This window comes from Dipodomys spectabilis, unplaced genomic scaffold (genome assembly GCF_019054845.1).
Source record: "Dipodomys spectabilis isolate Male_0828 unplaced genomic scaffold, ASM1905484v1 ptg000051l, whole genome shotgun sequence".
Taxonomy (NCBI): Eukaryota; Metazoa; Chordata; class Mammalia; order Rodentia; family Heteromyidae; genus Dipodomys; species Dipodomys spectabilis.
Window position 1 is genome coordinate 12,521,785 of NW_024870728.1, and position 14,431 is coordinate 12,536,215.

At 46.5% G+C, this 14,431-nt stretch overlaps 1 protein-coding gene across 1 annotated transcript in view; it reads right to left on the bottom strand.

Moving 5' to 3' along the window:
• Positions 1-739: 739 nt before the first annotated feature.
• Positions 740-14,431, bottom strand: part of LOC122107334 (probable hydrolase PNKD) — a 35,992-nt gene continuing 22,300 nt past the window's right edge. The window contains exon 3 of the mRNA XM_042678947.1: positions 740-946. Within this exon, the coding sequence (XP_042534881.1) occupies positions 766-946 (181 nt within the window). The 3' untranslated portion in view covers positions 740-765. The remainder of the gene's footprint in view (positions 947-14,431) is intronic.

Consider the following 14,431-nt stretch of genomic DNA (forward strand, 5'->3'; position numbering starts at 1 on the left):
ACGAATGGGTGAATGATAATTTATCTATTGCTGTTGAGCCTGGACTGTCAGAAGGCTGGAACCCTCTTGTTCTGAGCAGTGGGCTTGGTCCCTGCAGGAGAGTTCTTTGGAAGCCAAACCCCATGCAGGGAGACAGATTGTGACCAGGGAGTCAAAGCAAACCATGTCAGGAAAGCTGAGGCAGAGGCCCTGTGCATATAGTCTTCAGCCACAACTTCCTCTCCAGGACAGCTTGGGGGCTCTACCAAGGCTAGGGTTTGCCTCTGTGACTCTCTTAGGAGAGGCCTATGAATAACCTGAGGTACAGAAAGGTTTGGTTGTGCAGGCCTGTGACCCTAGCTCTTACAGAGCTGAGGCAAGAGGGACTAGATTTTTTTAATTTTTTTTTGGCCAGTCGTGAGGCTTGACCTCAGGGCCTGGGCACTGTCCCTGAGCTTAATTTGCTCAAGGCTAGCACTCTACCACTTGAGCCACAGTGCTACTTCTGGCTTTTTCTGTTTATGTGATACCGAGGAATTGAACCAGGGCTTCATGCTAGGCAAGCACTCTACCACTAAGCCACATTCCCAGCCCCAAGGGTCTAGAATTTGAGGCCAGCCTAGGCTACATTGAAGATCCTATTAACTCAGTAAAGAGGTAACCCAAAGCAAGGGAGCAGCAGCCATTCTGGTCTAGCTTGTGAGGTGCCCTCACAAAGGACTAGCTCCCCGCCAGGTTCCCAGGATGGGCGGGAGGGATGGTCTCGTGTCTGCCCCCTTGTTCCTGTCAGCCCAGGGTGTCCCCTTTAGAAGAACAATCAGACTTCTTGTTTGCATCATGGCTCAAGCTGGTGCTTGGCTGGCTGGCATACAGGAAATCAAGGTGGTGATGATGATGGTGATGATGATGGCGATGAGATGATGTCGTTGGCAGGATCATGAGGGCACTGATGAATGGAGCTGTCTGACTGTTAGAGAAAAGAGACAAATGTTGAATCAGGGTGGCATAGGCCGGTCAGTTCAGAAAAGGTACCTCAGTGCAGAAGTGGCTGCTGGGATGCTCTGGGATACATCTTCAGTTCACCTCATCATGGCTTCAAGCCACTGTGCTGAAACTCTTGGTTTGCTTAGAGACAAATCTGTACAGTCTGAAACTCTTGCTTTGCTTAGAGGCAAATCTCCCAACATTCTCTGCTTCACATGGAACTCCATGTGCCCTCCCTGACTGAATCTTACCCATCTTCAATTCCCCTCCGTCCCTCCTGTTTTGCTCTTTATCTTTTCCAGGTGACCCTCGACTTCTACCTTGTCATGGCTCCAAACTAGGCATGGATGCATGACTGTAGATCAAGACTGCTGCGTGTCCTGTCTCACTTAAAATTTTCTCCCCACCTTCTTAGCAATTAGTCTATTTACCAACCCAGCCCATTGTCTGAGGTGCTGCACACCAGTTTCTGTTCTTCTGTCCATACTCTTGCCAGCACATAACTCCAACAAGCCTGGCTCATTCCATGTTTAGCCTAGCAGTTGCCACTATAGACTCCTGGGCCCTCCTCCCAAGATTCAGACTCAGTAGACTTGTTTGGGCCAGACAGTCAGCATTTTGCTAGTGATTTTTTTTTTTTTTTGGTTGGTTGTGGGGCTTGAACTCTGGGCCTGGGTGCTGTCCCTGAGCTCTACAGCTAGTACCACCCATGCTCTGCTGTCTGTTTATTCTCAGCTGTACTTCCGGGTTCTGTATATGACCCGCACACAGCAGCACCAGAAATACATCTATCAAGTGATAGATGAGCTCCTGGAGGGGGCCTTCTGTAGCCCCCTGCTAGGTGACTCTCACTTCTCTATCACTGTACTCTGCAGGCTGTGGGGGTATTCCTGGTCCTCCCCCTCAACCTCCACCCTATACCTGGATTTTCTTGTGGGAAAGGTGGTGCTGGACTCATTGACTAGGTCCTGTCCTAGTGCCCTATACCTTGAAGACAATGTTCTTAATCTAAGCCTCATTCTCTTTCTTTCATAGGGACTGGTAATCTGCACGAGCTACTTTGAGGATTAGCTGGGATCACCCAAGCCAAGGACACAGGGCCTGGCTCACTGGACATGTGTTACAAGTTCCTTACTGTTTATTTTTTTTGGTTGGTTGTGGGGCTTGAGCCCAACTGGGCTGGGCCCAGTTCCTGAGTTCTTCAGCTCAAGGCTAGCGCTCTACCACTTGAGCCACAGCGCCACTTACTGTTTTCTGGTGGTTAACTGGAGATAAGAGTTTCCTGGACTTTCCTGCCCCGGCAGGCTTTAAACGGCGATTCTCAGCCTCAGATTCCAGCCTTCTGAGTAGCTAGGATTACAGGCGTGAGCCACTGGTACCCAACTCCTCGATGTTTTATCTGAACTGCTTCTGCAACTCCAATGCTTGATCTTTCTGGATGCTCAGATGTACAAGGAATGAATACTGTGTGTGTGTTCTCTTCCATGTCTACTGCTGTTACTTACAACCAGGCTCTCAGGTGGTCAGCCAGGCTCCACTGAAGACCCCCCTCTACAACCAACCAATGGACCAAGCAGATGAAGCCTTTGGAAAGAGCTCTCGATCGGCTACCTCTACTATGTGGGAAAAACTGTCCTTTCTATCAAAGTGTGTTGCTTAAAAGTTCTTGCTTTAACCTGGTAGTTTGGCTCTTGTTAAGGAAAAGAGGAACTGCTTAGGTAGGGTTTTTGAAATATAAGGTTTTATCATAAACTGTCTTTGTTTTTCAAGATAGAATTTTTTATTTTTATTTTATTTTATTTTATTTTTTTGGTCGTGGGGCCTGAATTCTGAGCCTGGGGGCATTGTCCCTCAGCTCTCAGCCATAGACTACCGCTCTACAACTTGAGCCTCAGCCCCACTTCCGGCTTTTTCTGCTTATGTGGTGCTGAGGAATCGAACCAAAGGCCTCATGCATGCAAGGCAAGCACTCTACCACTTAACCAGCCCCTATACTCTGTTTCTTGAACTGTCTGAGGAGCGTCTTTTGAAGTGTGTCTTTGTAGTAGGAAGACCCCTACTCAGTCAGGCAAGCCCACCTAGTCATCTGGAGTGACAGAGCCCAACGCAACAAAGTTGTTAATAAAGAAGCAACTTTATTGAGAAGGTTCCTACACTGACCGGCCAGGGCCGCAGCATAGGCTCGGGAGCTGATACTGCGACCATTCAAGATAGAATTAAGACCTCGGATAGTGTAAGAAATTGCAGAGGGTTTGTGTATTTGAGATTACTTTTATACTGTTAATTGTATTTCAAAGTCACCTTATGTAAATCTATTTTACCCTACTCAAACTAGCCAAGGGCTTGGAATGTGGCTTAGCATTAGAGGTAGAGTGCTTGCCTCGCATGCACAAAGCCATTGGTTCAATTCTTCAGCACCACATAAACAGAAAAAGCCAGAAGTGGTAGAGTGCTAGCCTTGAGCAAAAAGGAGCTCAGGGACAGTGCTGAGGCTCTGAGTTCAAGCCCCGGGACTGGCAAAACAAACAAACAAATGGTCAAACGAGCCAATCACGAGCAGGTTGTGAACTTGAGCTCAACCAATCTGAGCAGAGGGCAGGGCCTGCTGTATTAGGGGTAAATAGAGGGGCAGCCTGTCTACTCTGTGTGCTTGCTTGACAGATTTTTGGCTGATGGTGCACTGTTCTGCAGAAGTAAATTCTGCTTTGCTAAGACAATTCTTTTCTTTTTTCCCTGTCATGGGGCTTGAACTCAGGGCCTGGGTACTGTCACTGAGCTTTTGTGCTCAAAGCTAGCACTCTACTACTTTGAGCCATAGTTCTACTTCTAGTTTTCTGGTGGTTAAATGGGGATAAATGTTTCAGGTTAGTTTTGAACCGTGATCCTCACATCTCTTAGCCTCCTGGGTAGCTAGGATTACAGATGTGAGCTACCAGCACCCAGCTTGAGACAATTCTTTATTTTTGTGTCTATTGTTCTGACTTTAATGGTTCTTGGAGAGTATATTAATAACACCTCGAAGCCAGTATCTACGCAATGAGATTTATACTACCTGGTTTACTAACCTCCTCAATAAGCTTTCTGATGTGTTATGTATGCTCCCATGTGCCCCACCACACATGAGAGATCCTATAAGGCAAATCTCTCCTGTGCCAGCGCCTTGTGACCCAGCATGCCCCACAAGCTAGCACACATTCCCTGGAGGAAATGTAATTAAGTCTCCAGCTCTTAATCAGGGGAGTCCAGCAGGCTGGCAGAAGGAGTTCAGTCCTCAGGGAGGCTGATCAGCCCTTCCTTTACAGCTCCTTCACAGCAAAAAATAAACCCATCTGGGGGCATAGCATCATGGTAGAGTGCTTGTCTTCCAGGCTGGGTAAAATAACAAAGAAATCTAACTGCTTTCTGAATTCTTTGTTTCATTTTTGTTTCTGTCTTTTCATTTTTTGTTTCTGAGTCATGGGGCTTGCTGTCCTATCCTGAGCTCTTCAACCCCCCTCCCCCTCCCCAGTAGCTAGGATTACAGGGGTGAGCTACTTCACTTCTGACCTCTTACTCTTCCCAGCCCCTAGCACGTTGCTTGTGCAATAAATGTTCAGTTGTAGAAAAGGACTAAGGCCTGCTGAGGGCTAGTGTGGATGAAGACAACTCTATAAGGAAGAGGATGATGGTGTCTCTTAGAGATGAGCAAGTTAAGGCCAGGACAGGTTAAAAGATTCACCCATTCAAGAGCTAAGAAGTGACAGAATCCAAATTCATTTCTGGTTTTATTGAACCACAAGTCTCTATTCTCTGATGCTAAGCTTCCAGCTTGTGCAGGAAGCATATAATCTAGAAAGAGCTGATCAGCTGAGAAGAGCTACAGGAAAGATTAGAGGACCACAGAAACCTCTCAACACAGGTGGTAAGTGCAGCCCAAGCACCCTTACCAACCGTGGATGCCTAAAACCATGGATCGTTCCAATGTTCTACACACAGTTTTCTCCTACACATACAAACCCATCAGAAAATTTGATTTATAAATTAGGCGCAGTGAAAGAGTAACAACTATAGCTAATAGTAAAGTAGAACAACTATAACAATATGGTGAATATTAATACTTATGAATTTGATCTGGGTGCTTGTGGCTCATGCCTGTAACCCTGGCTACTCAGGAGGCTGAGATCCAGAGTATCACTGTTTAAAGTCAGCCTGGGCAGTAAAGTTCATGGGACTCCACCTTCAATTAGCCAGCAAAAAGCCAGCTGGAGGCATGGCTCAATAACTACCACACATGAGGCCCAGGTTCAAGCCCAGGTAATACAAAACAAACAAACCCCACAAAAACCTTATGCATAGCTCAGTGTTAGACCACATGCTTAGAATGAGCAAGGCCTTGGGTTTGATCAGTAACACCAAAAGAAAAGCAAAAACAAAAAACTTCCCAATTATTTGCTTCTGGAATTTTCCATTTAGTAATTTGACTGCAGGAACTAGAAACCAAGGATAAGGAGAGACTGTTGAACTCTACATATCTATAGAGAGGTAGGAGGGGTGATGAGACCAGAGACGGGCAGTTTTGGGGGATAGTGGCAGTGGCTCTGCGGCCTCTCGTGCATTTGGATGAGGGTAGGCTGCTGTGGAGAGACGGCAGGAGGGTCACAACTCCCCCTGCTCCCTCCTCCTGCTGGAGCTCCCCATGGGCCCAGCCAAACTGAAGCTGGGGACATGGTCCAAGCACAGTAGAAAAGGGTAGAGACTGACAGCCAGATGGAAGATGCCTTGGAATGGCAGTGGGAGTGTTTTTACTCATCAGGGTGCGGTCCAGTTGTCACCTCCCTTCCTCCCAGGACCCAGATAGCTCCTTGCCTTCCTGTTCTCAGGCTCAAAATTGGGGAGCTTTTCCTAACACAGGCCTCAGATCGTGTTCCCCCTGCTGAAAACGACTTTAAATCTTTAGGAGGTCTTTGTAGACCTGGCCTTGTTCACCTCCCCAGTCTCTTTTGTCCCCATCCCAGTGCCCAACATGCTTATTGATGTTTCTGGAATACTTAAAGCTTGGGCTTCTGGTTGGGTCTACCACCCTCCCATGCCTGTTCCCTCACCGCACGCATGTGTGAACACACATCACACTCTAGTCTAGTCTCAGGATAGTCAGGTCTACTCTCCTTCGGTGCAGAATTTATTTATTTATTTTGCTAGTCCTAAGGCTTGAACTCAGGGTCTGGGTGCTATCCCTGAGCTTCTTTTGCTCAAGGCTAGCACTCTACCACTTGAGCCACAGAGCTACTTCCAGCTTTTTCTGTTTATGTGGTACTGAGGAATTGAACCCAGGGCTTCATGCATGCTAGGCAAGCACTCTACCACTGAGCCACATTCCCAGCCTGGTTAAGGAGAATGTAAAGTAGCTAAAGTCAGAAGGAAAAAAAAAAAAAAAATAAGCAAGCTCTCACATATGTATCCATTACCTTACTGTATCATTTTCCCTGTAGAGATTTCCCATTTTTTTTTTAACCATAGACCTCAATAAGAAATAAATAGGGGCTGGGCACCAGTGGTTCACGCCTGTAATCCTAGCTACTCAGGAGGCTGAGATCTGAGGATCATGGTTCAAAGCCAGCCTGGGCAGGAAAGTCTGTGAGACTCTTATCTCCAATAAACCACTAGAAAACTGGAAATGGTGTTGTGGCTCAAGTGGTAGAGCACTAGCCTTGAGCTGAAGAGCGCAAGGGACAGTGCCTAAGCCCAGAGTTCAAGCCCCATGACTGACAAAAATAAATAAATAAATAAAATTAAATAAATAGGGGTTAGGGGTTAGAGGTATATACCGAGTTTGAGTCTTGATCTTGGACAAAAACACACTACAGAGAAAAATAGATCCTGCTGGGTGCCAGTGGCTCATGCTGGTAATTCTAGCTACTCAGGAGGCTGAGATGTGAGGATTATGATTCGAAGCCAGCCCAAGCAAGAAAGTCTATGAGGCTTTTATCTCCAATTAACTACCAAAAAGCCAAAATTGGAGCTGCTTTATCAGCATTGAGGTAAAAAGCTAAGGGACAGCACCCAGATCCAGAGTTCAAGCCCCATTACTGGTACAGGTAAAGAAAATGAAAAAAGAGCTGGGCACTGGTGGCTCACACCTGTAATCCTAGCTACTCAGGAGGCTGAGATCTGAGGATCGCGGTTCAAAGCCAGCCCTGGCAGGAAAGGCCATGAGACTCTTATCTCCAATAAACCACTAGAAAACTGGAAGTGGCGCTGTGGCTCAAGTGGTAGAGTGCTCACCTTGAGCTGAAGAGCGCAGGGACAGCGCCCAAGCCCAGAGTTCAAGCCTCACAATTGAACAAAAAAAAAAAAAAAAAGAAAAAAAAAAGAAACAATGTATGGAAACATGGCTCAAGTGGCAGAGCTCCTGCCTAGAAAGTTTGAGGCTTGCGTAGTGTCTCATTACTTCAGTACTGCCAAAGGATAAAAAGAGAAACACACCTTATATTGGAATTCATACATTAGACATACACAATAAGCCTAAAACAGTATTCTCACTTTACCTAGACTGCTTTCTTTCTTTCTTGGTTGGTCGTGGGGCCTAAACTCTGGGCCTAGGCGCTGTCCCTTTGCTCTTCAGCTCAAGACTAGCCCTCTACCTTTTGAGCCACAGCACCACTTCTGGCTTTTTCTGCTTATGTGTTGCTGAGGAATCAAATGCAGGGCCTCATGTATGCAAGGCAAGCACTCTACCACTGAGCCACCTTACCAGCCCCACCTAGACTGTTTACTTACTGCTTTTAATGCTGTTTTTGTTGTTGTTATTTTGTTTTGTTTTTGTCGGTTGTGGGGGCTGAACTCGGCCTGGGTGCTTTCCCTCAGCTCTTCAGCTCAAGGCTAGCATTCTACCACTTGAGCCACAGAGCCACTTCTGGCTTTTTCTGCTTATGTGGTGATGAGGAATTGAACCCGGGGCCTCATGCATGCGAGGCAAGCACTCTACTACTGAGCCAACTTCCCAGCTCCACCTAGACTATTTTCTTACTGCTTTTAATGCTGGTTATTTAATTTCAACCACCCTGTGGAAAACACTGAGCTGAATGAGCTTCTACCTGAGTCTGAAAAGTTGTTCCAGCCCTTTCCTTGCCAATCAGGCATAGCCAGATCCTGCCCCCTAGTGGTCATATCTGGAAACTAATTTTTGACTTGCTTTCTTCCTCTCTCAAGAGGTCAATGTCCCAGCTTGTTGGAGGAAGTAAACTGAATTCAGTATCAGGTACTGAGTGCAGGCCCAGGGCTAGGCATCTAGCCAGGGTAAAGTGCCCCAGACTCTGACCCCTAGAGCCACCTACACAGCACTACGTCCGGAGCTGTTCTGCCTGACAGCCACAAACCAGCCATTTGTGGCCACTGAGATTTGCAATGTGGTTAGAGCAATTAGAAAACTCAATTTTGAATTTTGTTCAATTTTAACTAGTTTACTTTTTATTTTTTTGTCGGTCATGTGGCTTGAACTCTGGGCCTGGGTGCTGTCCCTCAGCTCTTCAGCTCAAGGTGAAGGCTCTACCACTTGAGACACAGTGCCACTTCTGGTTTTCTGGTGACTTATTAGAGAAGAGTCTCACAGACTTTCCTGCCTGGGCTGGCTTTGAACCAGGATCTTCAGATCTCAGCCTTTTAAGCAGTTAGGATTGCAGGCATGAGCCACCAGTGCCTGGGTACATTTTTTTATTTTTCTTCACCTTTTTTTTTTTTTTGCCAGTCCTGGGGCTTGAACTCAAGGCTTGGGCACTCACTGTCTCTAAGCTTCTTTTGCTCAAGGCTAGCACTCTACACTTGAGCCACAGTACCACTTCTGGCTTTTTCTGTCTATGTGGTACTGAGGAATTAGACCTAGGCCTTCATGCATGCTAGGCAAGCACTCTACCACTAAGCCACATTCCCAGTCCAATTAATTTACATTTAAATAAAAAAGATGCTTATTTCAGTTATGGCAAAACATTCAAGCACGTACATTTTAAACATATGTTTATGTTTTCTGATTAAATATTTTGAATGTAACCTTAATATATTTTATGTAAATCCAACCTTGAGATATGCTATGTGCATAAAATAAATCAGAATTCAAAGACTTAATATGATATTAGCATTTTTTTAAAACCAGTCCTAGGGCTTGAACTCAACACCTGGGCGCTGTCAGTGAGCTTCTTTTGCTCAAGATTAGCACTCTACCAGTTGAGCCTCAGTGCCCCTTCCAGCCTTTTCTGTTTATGTGGTACTGAGGAATCGAACTCAGGGCTTCATGCATGCTAGGCAAGCACTCTACCACTAAGCCATCTTCCCAGCCCTTGTTTTTTTTTTTTTTTTTATTTTTTTTTGGCGGGGGGGGGGGGGGGGGGGGGGGAGGGGTCCGGTCGTGGGGCCTGAACTCTGGGCCTGGGCGCTGTCCCTCAGCTCTTCAGCTCAAGGCTAGCGCTCTACCACTTGAGCCACAGCACCACTTCCAGCTTTTTTCTTTTTGCTTATGTGGTGCTGAGTAATCGAACCAGGGTCTCTGGCATGCAAGACAAGCACTCTACCACTGAGCCACCTTCCCAGCCCCTGTTTTGTTTTTTTGAGATAAGGTTTTAGTACATAGCTCAGGTTGACCAATCCTAGCATCTTGATTGCTGAGATTTCAGGCATAGGCCACCATTCCCACCTCTAAGAATAAATTTTTTGTGACATTTTTGCATATGTTGGGTTAAACAAATACATAATCAAAATTCCAATGAAGGTATGGCTCAAGTGGTAGAGAGCTTGCCTAGTGTGAAAGTTTGAGTGATTTATAGAAAGTCAAAATTATTATTATTTTTATTTTTTTGGTCCGGTCGTGGGGCCTGAACTCTGTGCTTGGGTGCTGTCCCTCAGCTCTTCAGCCCAAGGCTAGTACTCTACCACTTGAGCTACAGCGCCACTTCCGGCTTTTTTCTTTTTGCTTATGTGGTGCTGAGGAATCGAACCCAGGGCCTCAGGCATGCAAGGCAAGCGCTCTACCACTGGGCCACCTTCCCAGCCCTAAAGTCAAAATTAATTTGCCAGTGTCTCTTCTCCTGGGTATTGGAGTTCAAGAAATTTTATACTTGCCAAGTAGGTGCTGTACCACTTGAACCATGCTCCTGGTCCTTTTGCTATTTTGGGGACAGGGTATAGGTTTTTGCCTGGGCTGGCAAAGACTGAGGTCTTCCTATTTACCTTTCCCAAGAGATAACAGGCGCATACTACTATGTCTAGCTATTGGTTGAGATAAGGTCTCCCCCCATCCTCCTTTTTTTTTTTCTGGAGCTGGTCTTGAACCACAATCCTTCCAATTTCCCAAATAGATTACAATTGTGAGCTATTGTGAATGTAAAAGTGCTTTTGCTGCTGGGGGCTGGTGGCTTGACCTCTAGTCATAGGGCTGAGATCTGAGCTCTTAGTTCAAAGCCAGCCCAGGTAGGAAAGTCTGAGACTCTTTTTTTTTTTTTTTTGGGTCCGGTTGTGGGGCCTGAACTCTGGGCCTGGGCGCTGTCCCTCAGCTCTTCAGCTCAAGGCTAGCACTCTACCACTTGAGCCACAGCGCCACTTCCGGCTTTTTTCCTTTTTGCTTTCTGCTGAGGAATCGAACCCAGGGCCTGAGGCATGCAAGGCAAGCGCTCTACCACTGAGCCCCCAAGTCTGAGACTCTTATCTCCAATTAACCACAGAATTATCTCTGATCATAAAAAATAATATTGATTGACAAGAACTCCAGGAAACGGAAAGTAGAGGGTTGGTTTTTTTTTTTTTTTTTTGTCTTTTCTTTTTTGGTACTGGGGATCGAACCCAGGACGTTGCACTTGCTAGGCAAGCGCTTTGCCACTGAGCTACATCCCAGCCCAGTAGAGGGTTTTTTTTCCCTTTGTTTTTGTTTTCTTTTCTATTTGTCTTGTTTGTTCTTTTCTCTGTTTGGAGAGGCAAGGAAGGACAGCACAGAAATGGAGGGACAAAAGGTGAACAAATGCAGCAGAGGTACTCACTAAACAAGAAAGAAATGAACTATACAACTTATGGGTGGAATGGAAGGGAAAAACTGGAGTGAAGGAAAGGGTGACATTGTCCAAAAGAAATGTACTCATTATCTGACATATGAAACAGTAGCCCCTCTGTACATCACCTTTATAATAACAATTTTTAAAAATACAAAGCAAAAAACAGTGGGAAAAAAATCTGAAAGCAACCAACAGCCTAGCTGGCCCAGGAGGCCAAAGTGCAGTAACAGTGGTCTAGCTGAGAAGCCAGGACTTGGGAATTCACCCATCAGGTCCCAATTAGTCTTTCCAAACCAGAGGCTGTGTTTATCAATGAATCACGCTCTGAAACCATAACAAAGACCCATTTGAACTCTGCAGTAAACACATGACAACTGCTGTTATTGGCATTATTATTGTTTGTGCAGGTCCTGGGCCTTGAACTTGGGGCTTGAGCACTGTCCCTGAGCTTATTTGCTCAAGGCAAGCACTCTCCCACTAGTGCCACAGCTCTACTTCTGGCTTTTTTGGTGGTTAACTGGAGATAAGAGTCTCATGGAGTTGGGCGCTAGTGGCTCACGCTTGTCATCCTAGCTACTCAGGAGGCTCAGGTCTGAGGATCATGGTTCAAAGTCAGCTGGAGCAGGAAAAGTCCGTGTAAGACTCTTATCTCCAATAAACCACTCAGAAAACCAGAAGTGGCACTGTGTCTCAAGTGGTAGAGTGCTAGCCTTGAGCTGAAGAACTGAGGGACAGCAGCCAGGCCCAGAGTTCAAGCCCTGTGACCAGCACCACCACCACCAACAAAAAGAGTTTCATGGACTGCCTTGGATGGCTTCAAACTGCAGATCTTCATGTTTCAGCTTCTTGAGTAGCTAGGAATATAGGTGAAAGCCAACAGCGCCTGGCAACAACTGCTATTTTTAATCCCTACAATCATCCCTAATTATTACTTTCCCTTTTTATAGATAAGGCCTCCAAGGCTCAGTGTAGTTAAATTATTTCCCCAAGGTCAAATAGCCCCAAGTGATTTGAACTTGGATTCAGGCCCAGAGCTGGCTAGTGCTGACCTTAGCTTACATGTCTAAGATTTGGGTTCCCAGGGAGGGCGTTTTGCAGGGAGGTAATCCCCAAAGGGATTTCCACGTTTTCCCATGCACCCTAGCTCACTCTGACTGTGGGAGGGGGGGGCCAAAGGGGGGAGCCTATGGAAAACACCTCCTTGTCCCAGCTGCACCTTGGAGGGTGACAGGTTGACTGGTCCTGTGCGTCCACGCTTCCTCACACCACCCAGTGTTACCCACTTCTGGTTCCGGGAAGGTGTCTGAGCCATTCCGCATGACTGCATAGTCGTTAGTGAAGCCTTTCTTGTGGATGATTTCATCTAAGGCTTGGAGTCCCGGGAGGTAGAAATCATGGGGGACTCATTTGTAAATGAAGAGTTAGACCCCAGGCTGGGACACGATCCTATTCCTGGGGTCCCCTGCCCCCCCAACTCAACATTCTTTTTATTCTATTGCATTTATGAACAGTAAGGCTAGTATGTAAGGGAAAATGTCAGCAACCCCTGTCCCATCAGTCATTCACGCCTTGCAGCCTTCCCACCCCACCGGAGAGAGTATGCAGTTCAGACCAGGAGGTGTTGAGGCCTACAGATAAATGGGACTTTTTTTTTTAACCCTGCCTGGGTAGAGAAGTCTAGGAATACTAGGTAATTAGGCTGCTGTGGGAGAAGTCTGTGGAGTCCTGAGCTTGCGGGAAGAATAGCAGAGAAAGTCTGGATCACACACTCTCATTAATTTTTCTAACTTACTCCCTCCAGCTTCCTTAGGTCTACCCTTTCTCACCTTCCCCAGGGCTTTAGCTTCTGAATTCCTAAAATAAACTTCAGCCATTCCTTCCCTCCCGTACCCCATCCCCAGTCCATAGACTTGACTTTCCTCCAGGGGGAGTAGGTTAGAGAAATACCAGACACCCAGACTTTGAATTGCTGAGAAACAATGCACAGTTTTTAGTGTAAGTATTTGCTGATAGGATGGGGCTATGTTACACAGAGAATTATTTGTTTATTGTTTATCCAGAAGATGGTGAGAGTTCTACAGCTTCCAAAGCCTCCCCTGCCAGTCTTTGTGACTCAGGCACCTGACTTCAGCTCAAAAGATCCTTTGGGATCGCTGGTGTGTGGGTCTGGGTGAGCATCTTTTATTTATTTATTTATTTTTGGGTCCGGTCATGGGCCTGAACTCTGGGCCTGGGCGCTGTCCCTCAGCTCTTCAGCTCAAGGCTAGCACTCTACCACTTGAGCCACAGTGCCACTTCCGGCTTTTTTCTTTTTGCTTATGTGGTGCTGAGGAATTGAACCCAGGGCCTCGAGCATGCAAGGCAAGCGCTCTACCACTGAGCCACCTTCCCAGCCCATGGGTGAGCATCTTAAAGTGAAATGTTTTCCTGACAGCACTGGGAATCCAAGGTCTTATACAGGCCAGGCAAGAGCTCTACCACTAAGTTACATTCTCTGCCCCTAAGTTCTCTTGCTACTCTCTTTCTTTCTTTCTTTCTTTTTTTTTTGGGGGGGGGTCAAATCGTGGGGCCTGAACTCTGGGCCTGGGCGCTGTCCCTCAGCTCTTCAGCTCAAGGCTAGCGCTCTACCACTTGAGCCACAGCGCCACTTCCGGCTTTTTTTTTTTTTTTTTGCTTATGTGGTGCTGAGGAATCGAACCCAGGGCTTCATGCATACAAGGCAAGTGCTCTACCACTGAGCCACCTTCCCAGCCCTCTTTCTTTCTTTCTTTTCTTTCTTTCTTTCTCTTTTCCTTCCTTCCTTTCTTCCTTTCTCTCTTCCTCTCTCATCTCTTTTTCTCTATCTCTTGGGACATGATCTTACTATATAGCTCAGGCTGGTCTTGAACACTCTGTCCTTATGACTCAGCTTCAGCTGGGATCACAGGCCTGCACCACTACACCTGTCTTCTCCCTAGCTCCAAGTTGTATGTACTAATAGACATTTCTTTTCCTTTTCTCCTCTTCTCTTCTCTCTCTTGCTTTCTGTGCTGGTACTGGGGTGTGAACTCAATGCTTTGTAAGAGTGCCTCCCCCTCCCTACCCCCTTTCTCTCTCTCTCACCAGTCCTGGGCCTTAAATTCAGGGCCTGGGCTCTATCTCAGAGCTTCTTTTGCTCAAGGCTAGGACTTGACCACTCGAGCCACAGCGTCACTTCTGTTTATGTGGTACTGAGGAATCAAACCCAGTGCTTCATGTATGCTAGGCAAGCACTCTACCGCTAAGCTACATTCCCAGCCTGCCTCATGCTTTCTCATGGCTGGCTCTCTACCACGTGGGCAATACCTCCAGTCTGGCGTTTGTTAATTAGTTAAAAAAAGTCTCAAAGATTTGTCTGCCTGGGCTGGCTTTGAACTGGGTATCTTCAAATCTCACCCTCCTGAATAGCTAGAATTAGTAGTGTGAACTACTGATCTACA